The sequence below is a fragment of the Onychostoma macrolepis genome, chromosome 23, assembly GCF_012432095.1.
Source record: "Onychostoma macrolepis isolate SWU-2019 chromosome 23, ASM1243209v1, whole genome shotgun sequence".
Lineage (NCBI taxonomy): Eukaryota > Metazoa > Chordata > Actinopteri > Cypriniformes > Cyprinidae > Onychostoma > Onychostoma macrolepis.
The window spans coordinates 8,374,302-8,388,435 of NC_081177.1; the positions used below are offsets into that span (position 1 = coordinate 8,374,302).

Here is a 14,134-nt window from a genome sequence, read left to right on the forward strand (position 1 = left end):
AACTACTATGTACTTACATCAAAAAATAAGTACTATGTACTTATTGTGTTCATACTGTATTGCAAAACACTTTTGCTTCTATTGAGGTGGGATACGGGTAAGGTTAGGGTAGGTTTAAGGGTGGGTTAAGGTGTATGGGATAGGTCAACAGTGTAATTATAAATGTAATTACAGAAATTAATTACATATAGGTATTTTTAAAAATATAAGTACAATGTAAAAGCATGCATGTACACCATAAGTGCATTGTACCAAATTATTAATTTAAATGTAAGTACAGTTAAGGCCACCTAATATAAAGTGGGACCAAGTTATTTGAAACATTAAAGTAGATATGTTAATTTAACATGCTTTTTATGTATATAAAATCACTTTTGTACATTTTATTTGATGTGGACACCAAAATGGTATGTCTCGTCTTTACATATATAATTTAAAAAAGTTTGAATAAGCCTCGTATTTTTAATACTCTAGATGCTAGAGTCATGTTTACCTATTCAGAACTCAAAATCAGGATAATAAAAATGTAGTTGGTGGTTGTTAATGTTTTGACTGGTTTTAGCACATTGCTAGGGAGGTTACATAGTGTCGTGTCGTGTGAGCAGTAGTAATAGTGATGATTGACTGATGATTGTGATCACTGATCTGATGAGTGATGATTGACACAAAACAGTAAACAAAGTGACCTCAAAATATTGGAAAAGTAAACGTCACTACCGCCTCTGCAAACCAAATAGTATCCGAAAGGAGGCAAACACACCGCAGCAGAACTAGGATGAAACTGTTTCTTTACTTCAATCAAAACAAGGGTCAGAGGCAAGAACGGAGAACAAGATCAACCACTGGAATGTACATGAATCGTAATGAAAATCTCACAGTAAAACAGTGATATCATTCACAAAACCAGCCATATATTCAAGCGCTTACTGGAATGGGAAGAAAAAAAAAACGCCCCGGTACTTTTCCCTAAAAAGAAAGTCGCGCCAAGACAATATTCCAGCTTCTTCCTCCTGCCTTGACATTCTTTTGAAATGCTCATGTTCTTGGTCTTATCTTCGAGCGAGAGAAACACTAGAAGTCAGTGTATGTGCACTTTAACAGTCAAGAAAACGCTCAAGGAAAAAAGGGCAGATAGGACAGTAGTGATGAAAAGTGGTCAAATCGTATTTGTTCTCCTCGTCTCAGTTCAGGAACGGGATCAAAAGTATCCTATCGGAGTAGAGACCATTTGATCTGCTCCTTAGCTGACTGTAGCACCTAGAAAAAACAAAAACATCCAGTAACGTTAGAGCCAAGACATCACTTATAATGGTTGTTATAATTAATCTGAGGTGTCATTAGAATCTTATGAAGGAATATATGAAAGTGAGTTCTGCCAATTTATTAAAACTTGATGTTTTAAATTAGGGAATGCCAAATAATTAGTCACATTTAATTAGAATGAATTGCCAGCCTCAGAATCATTTATTAGAAGTGTTTTGTGTTCCTCTTCAGTAAATCCAATCACTCAATGAGGACGGATAGCCCAAACCACTCCCAAAAAACCTCACTTGTCTCTAAAGCTAAAACAGGTAATTGAATTTTAATGTGTTTGTGTTCTTGACTCATTAATGCCATCATTTTTCTTAAAAATGTATAAACAGGCCAAATACAAACTGGAAAAGGAGATCAGAGTGGCAGAGGGGAATTATTCTTAAAAAATAAGGATTCAATTCTCTTCCAGTGACTCGGCATCAGTGTGGAAAGGTCTGAAAGAGATCACCAACTACAAGACACCATCCCCCAGCACTGTGGAGAATCAACAACTGGCAGACGATCTGAAGGAGTTCTACTGCAGGTTTGAAAAAACACCCCACACCTGCTCTGAACACCTCTCCACAACAACAACCATTAACCTCCAGCAACCCACCTCTCCCCCACACCTGCAATTCAGATCAGCGAAGACGATGTGCGCCAGGTCTTCTGGAAGCAGAAAAGGAAAAAAGCACCAGGCCCAGATTGTGTTACACCAGTCTGTCTGAAATCCTGTGCTGACCAGCTGACCCCCATCTTCACACAGATCTTCAACAGATCACTGGAGCTGTCCCTTCATGCTTCAAATGCTCCACCATCATCCCCATCCCAAAGAAATCCAAAATTACAGGACTAAATGACTACAGGCCTGTGGCTCTAACGTCTGTGGTCAAAATCTTTTGAAAAACTGGTGCTGGCCCACCTGAAGGACATTACTGGACCCTTACTGGATCCTCTTCAGTTTGCCTACAGAGCAAACAGGTCTGTGGACGATGCAGTCAACATGGGACTGCATTATGTTTTGCAACATCTAGACAGACCAGGGACTTATGTGAGGATCCTGTTTGTGGACTTCAGCTCGGCCTTTAACACCATCATCCCAAACCTCCTCCTGCCCAAACTAACGATCAGCACTGGCACCCCCCAGGGCTGCGTTCTCTCCCCACTGCTCTTCTCCCTCTACACCAACGACTGCACATCTAAAGACCCCTCTGTCAAGCTCCTGAAGTTTGCAGACGACACCACACTCATCGGCCTCATTCAGGAAGGTGACGAGTCTGCTTACAGACAGGAGGTTAAGGAGCTGGCTGTCTGGTGCAGTCTTAACAACCTGGAGCTCAACACGCTAAAAACTGTGGAGATGATCGTGGACTTCAGGAGAAACCCCCCTGCTCTCCCCCCACTCACCATCATGAACAGCACTGTAACAACAGTGGAGTCATTCAGGTTCCTGGGCACCATCATCTCCCAGGACCTGAAGTGGGACATTCACATTGACACATTGTCCCAGCAGAGGTTGTACTTCCTGCGCCAGCTGAGGATGTTTAACCTGCCACAGGAGCTGCTGACCATCATCATTGAATCCGTCCTCTGCACTTTTTGGTGCACTCTGCACCAAATTTGACCTCAGAAGACTACCGAGGGTAGTCCGGACTGCTGAGCGGATCATCACTCTCCAAGAACTGTACTCATCCAGAGTGAGCAAAAGGGCTGGCAAAATCACTCTGGACCTGAGCTACAGAGCTCTGAGCTCCAGAACGGCCAGCACAGGAACAGTTTCTTCCCTCAGGCAATCCATCTCATGAACACCTGACAATAATTGTGGAACACACTATTTATACACTTACCTCACACACATACTACATTTCAAATGTTCACATAATTGTACATACAACTGTCTATTGTTATACCTGTACATACAATTGTCAATTTGTATATTTTTATTCCTTATTTATACTTGTTCTATTTTTATTTATTTTTTTTAATCTGTTTTTTGTTCTGTCGCTGTCATTCTGTTGCACTGTGGAAGCTTCTGTCACGAAAACAAATTCCTCGTATGTGTAAACATACCTGGCAATAAAGCTCATTCTGATTCTGATAAAAGACATGCATTCATTAGGATGCTGCTTTATGGTTTTAAAAATGCTGAGAACAAATCAAGGCAATTCTTATTATCAATGTTGAAAACAGTTGTGCTGCCCTAATATTTTTGTAATATTTTTACGGATAATAACGTAATATTTTTAACAGCATTTATTTAAAATAGAAATATTTTGTAACAAATGTCCTTCCTGTCACTTTTTGATCACTTTTTTGATCAATCAGAAAATTCTGACAAACTTACGAACACTAGTTTATCTAAAACGAGAAAGTGAAAAAGCAAAACCCAAACCCATCATACAAAGGCGCTAACATTGAAGGGAACCCTGTAATCGAGTAATGCAGGTGCAGCAAAACATCCAGGAATTAATTCATCATCTTAATTTGCACGAGGCGAGGCAAAGTATAACCGTATAGCGGGGAAGACGAGGAGACAGCCATTAATCACAGACACGAAAGGCATAGAGGCAGCCTGTCGCAGGGCCTCTTAAATGAGAACATTAATCAGTCCGCACTCACGAGTACGGCAGCCACGGGGAGCCATCGCTGGCAGACAGCCGCCAATAATTAGCCATCATGTTTACATGCGGCAGACACACGCGGGAACCTGGAAAGCCGTGGCACGATGAAGCGTTCTTAATGTGGGAGCTGTGAAACCAGACCGCCGCGGACTCATTTTCTAAATGAATCATGGGTAAATCTCAGAGCCACTATAAAACATAAGAGCCATGATGGCGACAGGTCTCGCTGAAGGAAGTGCGTCGACTACTCTCACCTGAGTGACTGTCTGTTCTGTCAGAGGCACGTCATCGCCCTGAAACGACATGAGAGAGGGAGATGACTTTAGGACTGCTGGCTTGCTTTCTGTCTCACACATGTAAGATTATTGGAAATCAAACTTAATAGCTGCCTAGCAGGACCATAATGCTCATCAGTGGCGTCAGAGCACATGAGATGAAGCAGAGCCAACAAATACTAAGCAGATTAACATTTACAACAGCATCATGAAAGTCAATAGAGGAGAACGGGAAGTAGTTACCCTCAGAGCGACACGGTGAACCACCTGCTGTGGGTCGCTCTCCAGGATCACACTGTAAAACAGACAGTTAATGAGTGATCAGTGCTGCAACAAAGGCAATGTGATTTTCAGACCCATTTCTGTTTTAGAAAAAGCTTTTTTGGCCACTTTTATTGATAGAGAGAATGCAGAGAAAACAGGAAAGGATGTGGACAAGAGGGAGGAACTGGATCAGGAAATAACACACCAGAATCAAACCTATGTGGTCGCAGTGGGTTTTCAATGGCCGATGTCTAGGCCCAGCAAGAATCTATAGACTTTTCTGCAATAATTTTAGGGAAGAATCTGTGGAATTTGGCAGATGCTTTTAGCCAAAGCGACTTAGTTTATTACTACATTCATTTCCTTTGGGATCGAACCCACGATCTGGGTGTTGCTAGCGCCATGCTCTACTGTTTGAGCTACTGGATTGGGGTATTTAAACATGATAAAAAGTGTTAAACAGAGCTGAGAGTACTACAGCCTTATCGGTAGCTGAAAGCATTAACAAAACAGCCAGAATATTCAATAAATGAATGAAAGGAGCAGTTGATTTATATTTTATGAATGATGAGAATGTATGTGGAATTCTTAAAGTTGTTGATTCAGTGTGGGCGTCCTAAAGCTCAAATTAAATTACAAAAAAAAAAAAGAAAAATGCACAAAATATTGCTTTAATTAATATTGATTTTAATACTTATTCATTATAATAAGTTATTATAATATAATACAATCCATATAAAATTTCTGCAGGACTAAAACTAGTACTAAACAAAAATAACACTACTGATAATAATTATACATTTCATAGATTCACTGGTTTGGGGACAGTAAGATTTTTTTGGGGAAAGAACATTATACTATTTTAATTAAAAAATGCATTAAATAGATCAAAAGTGACAGTAAAATTTTTTATAATCTTATATATTTTCCACAGAAATATTTAGCAGCACAAGTATTAATTAAAATAGTATTAATCAACACTAATAATAATTAAAAATATTTCTTGAGCAGCAAATCAGCATTAGATTGATTTCTGAAGGATCATGTGACATTGAAGACTGGAGTAATGATGCTGAAAATTCAGCTTTGATCAAAGGAATAAATTACATTTTTTAAATATATTAAACGCAATTTAAATTGTAATAATATTTGACAATATTACTGTATTTTTGATCAATTAAATGCAACCTTGATGAGCATGAACCTCAAAAACAAAACAAAAATCTTCTCAAACCTTTGAACGGTAGTGTATGAACAGCAACATCTATAAGATCTGTGTGTAACAAAATGGTTTACTTCTGATTGAATACATTAATTATGACTTACCCTCCATCAACTATCTCATCAACGGCCAGGAAAAGACCCTCCATATTTTCAAGCAGGGCTCTCTTTTCCACATTTTTCCTAAAAAGCAGAAGAAATAAGTCAAGATCAAACTGTTGTCAGCTGATTAGCTGATAGCGAGACCATATAGCATACAAGGAAAAAGTCTTTCCTACCTCAACATTTGGCTCAGGGAATCAAAGAGACAATTCAACACTGACATAAGCATCAACTGTGGGAGAAAAGACCGTAACACTTATGAGATTCTCATGGTTTGATGAAAAGACACAATCCTGGATCAAGTATAAAGCATTACCTCATTTTCATGGGAGCTGCCGATGACATAAAAATATAAATCAATATTGCTCTTGTACACAACCGTTAGACCCTCCAGCAATGCAATTTCACCTGTGTCAAAGAGAGGAAGGATGAGTCCACGTGATTTTATGTTAGCGAACACAACACGGACAGTAACAGAATCACTTACTGTCTGTTCTGTGTGTCTTGTTGAAGATGTTCTTCTCAAAGGCTTTCTGCTCTTTCACTGTGGGATACGTGTCGTCATAATACTGAAACATGAACACAGCAACACAGTCACAAGCTAATATATGAAGCTTCTAATACAGTGACACATTTAAGACAAATAAAGAGCTAATAAAAACTCATCCGTACACCTTATGCAAACAAAAAGATAGCCGTTAATGTTTCCAAGGACAGACTGCACGGTTAAAAAAAAAACATGTTATGTGGGTTCTGAATAGGGTTGCAAAAAGTTGGAAAATTTCCAGTAAATTTTGGAAACTTTCCTGGGATTTTTGGAAAGTTACCGGAAATTTTCCACCCCTTTGCAACCCTAGTTCGGAATAACATAAAGGTGAGTAAATGACAAATACACTTAAAATGATGTTTACTTTCAGGTTTAATCTATAAAACCTGCTGTATAATATTTGAAACATGAATTTCTAAGGCCTCTAAATTATTAACATTATCAAAACTTTGCTAAAAACCTGTTGTACGCAATCTACCACATGCCTTCTGTCATCTGATTTATAGATTAGACTTTTTTAACAAGTCAAAGGCCTTTTAATATATCTTGAAAAATGGCCCCTTCAGGTTGTCTCTCTTTTGGCTGTGATTTTTTTATTAAGTAAACAGGAATAACTTTTATAATGTTAGTAACATGAGCATTTACTGGACTGAAGCCACTTAGGCTTACTTGATGATCTATACAAGATCTTTTAGAAAGATTTTGTTCAAATGTGATACATAAAGCTTTTGATGAATGTTTTTTTGTCATCATTGTATTGCATTACATTATATGTTTTTCTCCCACAATTAAAACTACAGAGCTTTGAAAACTAAGCATTTAAATATCTTACTAGACGGTGACTCATATTTATATGCATTTTACACAAGTAGTCGGTTACAAAAATTTCATTGATATACAAGATTTTCTCAGTTTGGGCTGCTGAGTAAAACTGAGCGGTTTTCTTTAAGCGCGAGCTCCTTATTTTCACGATATCATATTATATGAGCCATAAAAGCCTGATATATAAAATATAATACAAAACTTAAATACATTTGCAAGCTTTATTTTAGTTTCCTTTATTTTCTCCTTTATTAAGGTTAATTAAAGTTGTCTGATTATAATTTTACATGTCTGACTTCACAGGGTTAATTAAATGAATCCTCCCTGTGTATCAGCTCAAATCTGATCATGATCTCACCTTTGCATACAGTCTCTCTCCATCATTGTCCATGATCAGAACAGCTTTTACAGTGTACAGAGAGGGCTCCTGTCACAGCACACACACAAACATGACAAATCACCAATGAATTACAGTGAAAACAATCAGGTGATCAGGCCAAAGGTAACGTTAGAGCAGACATGGAACTGTGTCCCTGCAAATGCCCATCAGCTTAATATTAAACTGAAGATTTTAACATTATACTTCCCTGTAACAATCTACCAATCTTTACATTTTGGTATATAATACATATGCATGTTATTGCTACACTCGTAGATTGGTTACCGATTCATTGTTTAGCGGATGTAGCAGAAGTACGTTACTATCTGAAGTGGAAACAGCGGATTTAACTGCTAGCGGATGTTTTACACTTTAAATGCAAATATCGGACACACAAAGATAAAATCATATTACCAATATTAGCGTATCCATCTTGTACTGTACAGATGTCGCTCACTCAACCTCGGTGTATTGAACTTCTGCGTATGTGTACTTCCGCTTACGACATGAGGTAAAAGGGCAAATCCTAGCGGAAGTACTCTACAACGTCATTAAAGCTCGCGGGAAATTAATAAGTACAAAAAAAATAAAATAAATAAAAATAGCTCATCATACATAATGAGGTTTTTTTTATTTAATTTTTTTGGACAATGTAAAAATGCAGAAGGTTTTATGTGTGTGTGTGTGTGTGTGTGTGTGTGTGTGTGTGTATACTTGTTTATGCTACATTGTGAGGACCAAATGTCTCCACAAGGATAGTAAAACCTGAAATTTTTGACATTGTGGGGAAAAAAATATTTAAAATAGTTAATGATGTTTATCTGAAAGTGTAAGAATGTAAACAGGTTTTCTGTAAGGGGTAGGTTTAGGGTTAGGGGATAGAAAATATCATTTGGTTTGAATAAATGTAATAGAAGTCTATGGAAAGTCCCCACAATTCACAGAAACAGATTTAGCTACTTATGAGAGCCAAATAAATGTTTGTAAATGTCCTCACAAATGCAATATCTATTTAATATTATATTTATATAGTTATATTTCATCATACATATGCAAAACAGAAATTGTGGAGTAAATGTACTAATTAAAGAGGTGTTTTTTTTTAGTCCTTAAACAGAAATTTATTTAAAAGAAAATATCTCACTTTGCATTGAACTTTGAGCATCGTAACTTTGCAGACATTGTTTACGCTCTAACAGCAACATTGCACACTAACTAATGTCAAAAAAGTGAAATTCTCCTTACACCAGTGCAGAATCAAAAATATCTGATATTTATTAACTTGTATATTGAAGCAATATTGATGTTGATGCTTGGTAGTTCAGTGTCTAACACACAGCCTGGTGAACCATAGCCATTTTTATTTATTAAACATTGGCAGGTGTAGGGTACAAACATGCAATATGACACATAGGCCTAGGCTAAAGTATAAATATAAAAATAAAACAGAGTTAAATATACTCTGAACCCATTTAGTTATATCTAGCCTATATGTTATTACAGGTAGAAAAAAACTTTACATTTATACATTTAGCAGACGACAATTAAATAGCGGAAAAATAAACGGTCATGAACACTGAAAACTCATTTTAGTTTTCATCCAGACATCCAGTATTTTGTCTGAATTTTATGTATAAAATGTTCTGTCTTCTAATAAGGACATTAGACATCTAATCATTTTTTTTTTCTCCTGACACCTTTGGAGCCTACTACTTATTAGGCCTCTTTACTTGAAATTTATATTTAAAAATTACTATTTACATAGTGTTTCAAAGTAGCATTACTAAAGGTGACTCACTATAAAGTCAACACTCTACCTGGGTACAATGACTTCATCTTGTTTTCAGCAATGGAAAAAAATCTGAGCGGTAGTTTTAACCTGAAATAAACCTCTGGCTTGTCATGAACAGACGCTTAGTCAAAGATAATGAGCGATTCATATTCTGAACTGATTAGGTTTGGAATCTGTTTGCCCTCCGTGAATGACACACTGGCCTCAATGACACAAGTCCTCCTCAAAATTGCATATGCTTCCAGCCTGTCCTGTTTTTTCCTGCGATAATTTAAGAGATCCTCCTACAACTGGGCATCATAATTACACTGGTCACTTTTTCTGGGAAGCACCACTGTGAAAACTAATCCTAACAGGGGTTTTCCCTGCGCACGGCTACAGCAGCTACACTGACATCAGAAACGGTTTAATCTAGAGAGCTGTGGTGGGTTCATTTGTAAGTAAAACTCACAATGCAATGCTGAGCATGTTGACTGCATTTCATTTTGTCTCCCAAATGAGTCTCGATGCAAAGAAGACAAAGAGTAGTTAGTATTCTGAAAAAAGATTTTCTTTATATGCTTCGACAGTAAGGAGGCTCACCAGCGAGTTTCACAATGAAGCACTGAGTTTTCACAACTTTACCACGAAGAGCATTTCGAAATTACCCTATTTTATATCAGAGAGGATACAGTATGCGTTTCCTTGGTGCAGGCTACAGTTATGGTTATAATGTCACCCAGAACATGAGAATTTTACATCATAATGCTGCTTTTTTGTGTATTTCATATGCTTATTTTCCTTATTTACTGTGTGTACTAAAGTTTGGCAATTACAACATTGTGTTACTCCATAAAAATAACTCATTTCATTACTTAGTTACTTTTTATGGTTACTTTTACGTTACTATTGTGTTACTTTTTGTCACCTGAGCTGGGCCTGCTTATTTGTTTTTTAATAACAACAAAAAAAACAACAAAAAAACCCCTAAAGGTTATATTTTTGGCAACTGTAAAGGCCCTTTCACACCAAAAGTGAAATTCACAAGCCTCAGCCTGAAGGAAGTGCCTCTGCACCTCCTTCGTGATTTCTCTCAACGTGGGACAGGAGAGGTGTCAGTAAATAAATGAGCTTGTGTTACTTATTTGAAAAAGTAACTCCGATAATTTCTTATAAATTTAAAAGTAATGTGTTACTTTACACTTGAAAAAAGTAATCTGATTACGTATCCCACATTACTTGTAATGCATTACCCCCAATGCTGTATATATTTACTTACAAATTTTGGTTGTTTGTTTAAAAAAAGTGTAAAGATAAAAATGTAAAATGTGAAAATAAAAATAACATACTTATTCTTACCTGTACTTACTAAAATATATAAAAGAACAAGTGATTGTACTAAATTTTATTATATTTTAAAAGATTTTAAATTAAAATTGAGTGATTTCAAGGATAGTGGCAAAGAAAGAAATACAATTAATTCGTTTTTGGGGGCTTTTAGGGTCTTTAAATGTCATCTAATTATTCTTGTTTTAAATATGCCTTACAATAATTTTTGGTATACAAACCATTGTTACACTACAAAAAATGCATGTATGAGTCTTAATTTTTAACTCAGAAAAATCAAATTAAACTGGACACACTCTAATGTACTAATTTAAATCTGTATTAAACCTTTATTGTTTTAATTCTTGAAAACCCCTTTTTTGTGTTTGACCCATTTATATATTTGGCTGTCTGTATGTGAAGTATTTCATACTGGTGTGTTTACAGTAGATCTGTGTGTTTATAATTTTTAGAGCATGTTGTACTTGCTTTAAGTCATTTTGCCTTTATTACATTCAAATGGTCTGCAGTGTTCAGCAGCTGATTATTATGAATTCATTACTAAATTATTATTAGTTCTCCTGAAATAGCACTGCATTCACGGTTCATCTGGTCAAATGTACAGTGGAAATATTTGCAAAAGAAGCTGATCTTCTCAGAACTCAGTTTAGGAGAATATTTGTCACCAAACAATCGTTACACCTGACGAACTCCAAATGAGGAACCGGCACCCACAGTATCATTGCGCAGAGCAACTGTGTCTCAATAGTGCTTCAGATAAAAAGATAATCGGACGTCTTTCACAATAACATCTTTATCTGTGCAGTCACGGCAAAGTACGTGTCCACTCATCTTTTTCACACAGTATCAGAAGGGCAGTGATGGACATGATCGTCATCACGCTGGCCTGTGATGAGTGTCAGGGATGGCAGTGTGTCTGTATCCCGTCGGTTTCCCAGTGTGGGTATGGGTGTGTGAGAGCAGCGCTGCCCTTGTGGTTGGAGCCTGTGGCTGCAGAAGGAGAGGAGAGCGGGGGAAAGGGGATGTTGGGTGGCGGAAGCTCTGCTGAGCGCTGATAAAGGCTTGTCTAGGTGCTCATGCTAACTGTTGTGGTTTCTGGCATGAGACGGTGGTTGAGGGGAGCTGTGTACAGTATCGCTGTATACTTTATTTCACCCGGCCTCCTCTATTGCACAATAAAGCATATACCATACAGTGGAGTCCAAAAGTGCACGTAAGCGGGGAAGTCTAAAGACAAATTTGCTTATTCGGTGTGCAAAAGTGGGCTAGAAATTGTGTGGATTCTTTTGCATTTTACATCCGAATTTTTCTTTGTCTTAAATATTTCTAAATCCTGTAGTTGTAGTTGTGCCGAAGTTGAATTAAGGCATATATTTAAAATGTACAATATTTGAGGTTAAAGAGAATGTTATTTATTTAATTGAGTGCTGCTAGAGTATATAGATTTTGCATCGGATGAAATTACGTTACTCTTGATTACTCATACACAAACTTTCCACTTTTCCCAGCAGCAGGCTTGGATGAATTTTCCCAATGGACCACAAACCAAAGACACATATGCTCTCATCATAAGTAGCTTGTGAGGTTTTTCCATGTAATTGAAAACATGTTCTCATGTTTACTTGTGGCTAATGACACTTTGATTGTGATATTTTGACAGAAAAAAGTTATATATGTGTGTTTGTATTTATATTTATATTTATATTTATACACACAGTACTGTTCAAAAGTTTGGGGTTATTTATTTATTTGTTTGTTTGTTTAATTAGCTGTTTTGGGGGGGGGTTTGGACCATGCTCACCAAGGCTGCATTTAGATTTTGTCATTTAATTCTAATATGCTGATTTGTTCAAGAAACATTTCTTTCTACTATCAATGTTGAAAACATCTGTGCTGCTGAATATTTTTGCGAAAACTGTGATACATTTTTTTCAGGATTCGTCAATGAATAGAAAGTTCTAAAATAATTTATAAATAGAAATATTTAGTAACATTCTAAATGTGTTTACTGTCACTTTTGATCAATGTAAACTTACATTATACGCTATTATGTTAACTCTTTCTCCAACGCTCTCTCTATATAAAATATATTTTTTTTAAAAACTGAAAAAATTACTTATAATATATATATATATATATATATGGTAACACTTTACAATAAAGTTCATCAGTTAACATTAGTTAACATGAACTAAGATTGAACAATACTTCTACAGCATTTATTAATCTTAGTTAATGTGAAGTTCAGCATTTACTAATGCATTTTTAAAATCACAAGTTGTGTTTGTTAACATTAGTTAATGCACTGTGAACTAACATGAACTAACAATGAACGGCTGTATTTTTATTAACTAATATTAACAAAGATGAATAAATACTGTAATAAATGTGTTGATAATTGTTCATTCATATTAGTTAATACATTAACTAATGTTAACAAATGACACCTTATTGCAAAGTGTTACCATATATATATATATATATAAAATTATTGACATGGGTTATAGAAGACCTTACAGAATTTTCAGTTTTAAAAAAACCCCAAAAAAAACATTCGGATGCTTCTTCTAAAACCAATCCTGTGAGTTTCCTTCTACCTATATGGGAAGCAGAAAGAATAGGAATAGTTGGATGGGTCAGGATGGTGTCAAGGAGCTGTTTCACTTCCTGTGGTCAAACCAAATAGGGTTAAGAGCATCACGAGGCCACAACGTGGCAGAGGGTGTAATGAATTCAAAAATACAAGCTAACACGTTAAACAAAACAATGAATGGCAAGAAAAAATAGTTGAAATTGACAAAAAGGTTACACACCAGTGAGATATAGAACTGTGCGAGCGACTGGATGACCTGAACTATGTGTGGAGAGAGTCAGAACTGCTGTTTAGGTTGGAACACACCAAATCCCAAACCATTGTGGTGTCTGTAATAGCAGGCTGTTTTCATGTGTGTGTTTGTAGGTGGTTGAGTCGGGTGGGTGGGTGGGTGCTAGGAATCAAGGCTTGGGAAGTCCCGTCTCTCTGGTTCCTGGCAGGCGCCCACCTCTTTGGACGATGTCAGCCACCTACGTCCATCATTATGGTGCATTTACATACAAACATATTAGCGCGTGGGAATGAAAACACCGCATCGTAAAAGACGAGCACGAACAAGTATCTAGAAAACCACGGGCACACCGCTATCATGAGTTTTGATAAACAGTTTTTAGTCATAACTTACTCTTTTTTTTAGTACTTTGTAACCGCACCATTCGGCATCTGTTATGTTGTTACGCTTATTGGCATTGACGGTTCCATGAAGCACCTTTAACATCCATGAAACCTTTCCATTGTACAAATGATTCTTCATATAGTGGAAAAACTTTAGATTTTTAAAAAAAATGTTTAGACTAAGAATAAAAATGTTCTTTGGGGAACCAAAAATTATTTTTCTACACTCTTAAAATGACTGTGGTTCCATGAAGAACCATCCATTAAACTCTCCATTGTACAAA

General features: G+C 36.5%; 2 protein-coding genes across 7 annotated transcripts in view; one reads left to right on the forward strand and one right to left on the reverse strand.

The window, feature by feature from the left end:
• Window positions 1-2,928, forward strand: part of znf740b (zinc finger protein 740b) — a 26,702-nt gene extending 23,774 nt beyond the window's left edge. The window contains exons 7-9 of one of the 6 annotated variants that reach the window (XR_009268723.1): window positions 1,495-1,571; window positions 1,724-1,837; window positions 1,934-2,928. Coding sequence is in view for 2 of the 6 variants with exons in the window: in XM_058762382.1 (XP_058618365.1) it covers window positions 1,644-1,697 (54 nt within the window). In the remaining 4 variants the exon portion in view is untranslated. Of the gene's footprint in view, window positions 1-1,494; window positions 1,572-1,643 lie in introns of all 6 variants that reach the window. The other 5 variants (XR_009268722.1, XR_009268721.1, XR_009268724.1 and 2 more) reach the window with 5 other exon arrangements.
• copz1 (COPI coat complex subunit zeta 1) lies at window positions 772-8,054 on the reverse strand. Its single transcript, XM_058762387.1, has 9 exons — window positions 7,939-8,054; window positions 7,504-7,572; window positions 6,264-6,345; window positions 6,093-6,184; window positions 5,953-6,008; window positions 5,780-5,857; window positions 4,433-4,484; window positions 4,169-4,207; window positions 772-1,257 (listed from the first exon to the last, which is right to left on the reverse strand). The coding sequence occupies exons 1-9, from the start codon at window positions 7,954-7,956 to the stop codon at window positions 1,210-1,212; spliced, it is 534 nt and encodes a 177-aa protein (XP_058618370.1). The 5' UTR covers window positions 7,957-8,054; the 3' UTR covers window positions 772-1,209.
• Between the last annotated feature and the right edge of the window lie 6,080 nt (window positions 8,055-14,134).

Bases quoted from the DNA above. Each gene is read 5' to 3' on its own strand.
- copz1 (XM_058762387.1), bottom strand. The intron at 6,185-6,263 runs GTAAGTGATTCT...TCTTTGACACAG, and splicing joins CAAGACACACAGAACAGACA to GTGAAATTGCATTGCTGGAG. The intron at 4,208-4,432 runs GTAACTACTTCC...ATGTCGTTTCAG, and splicing joins TTCACCGTGTCGCTCTGAGG to GGCGATGACGTGCCTCTGAC.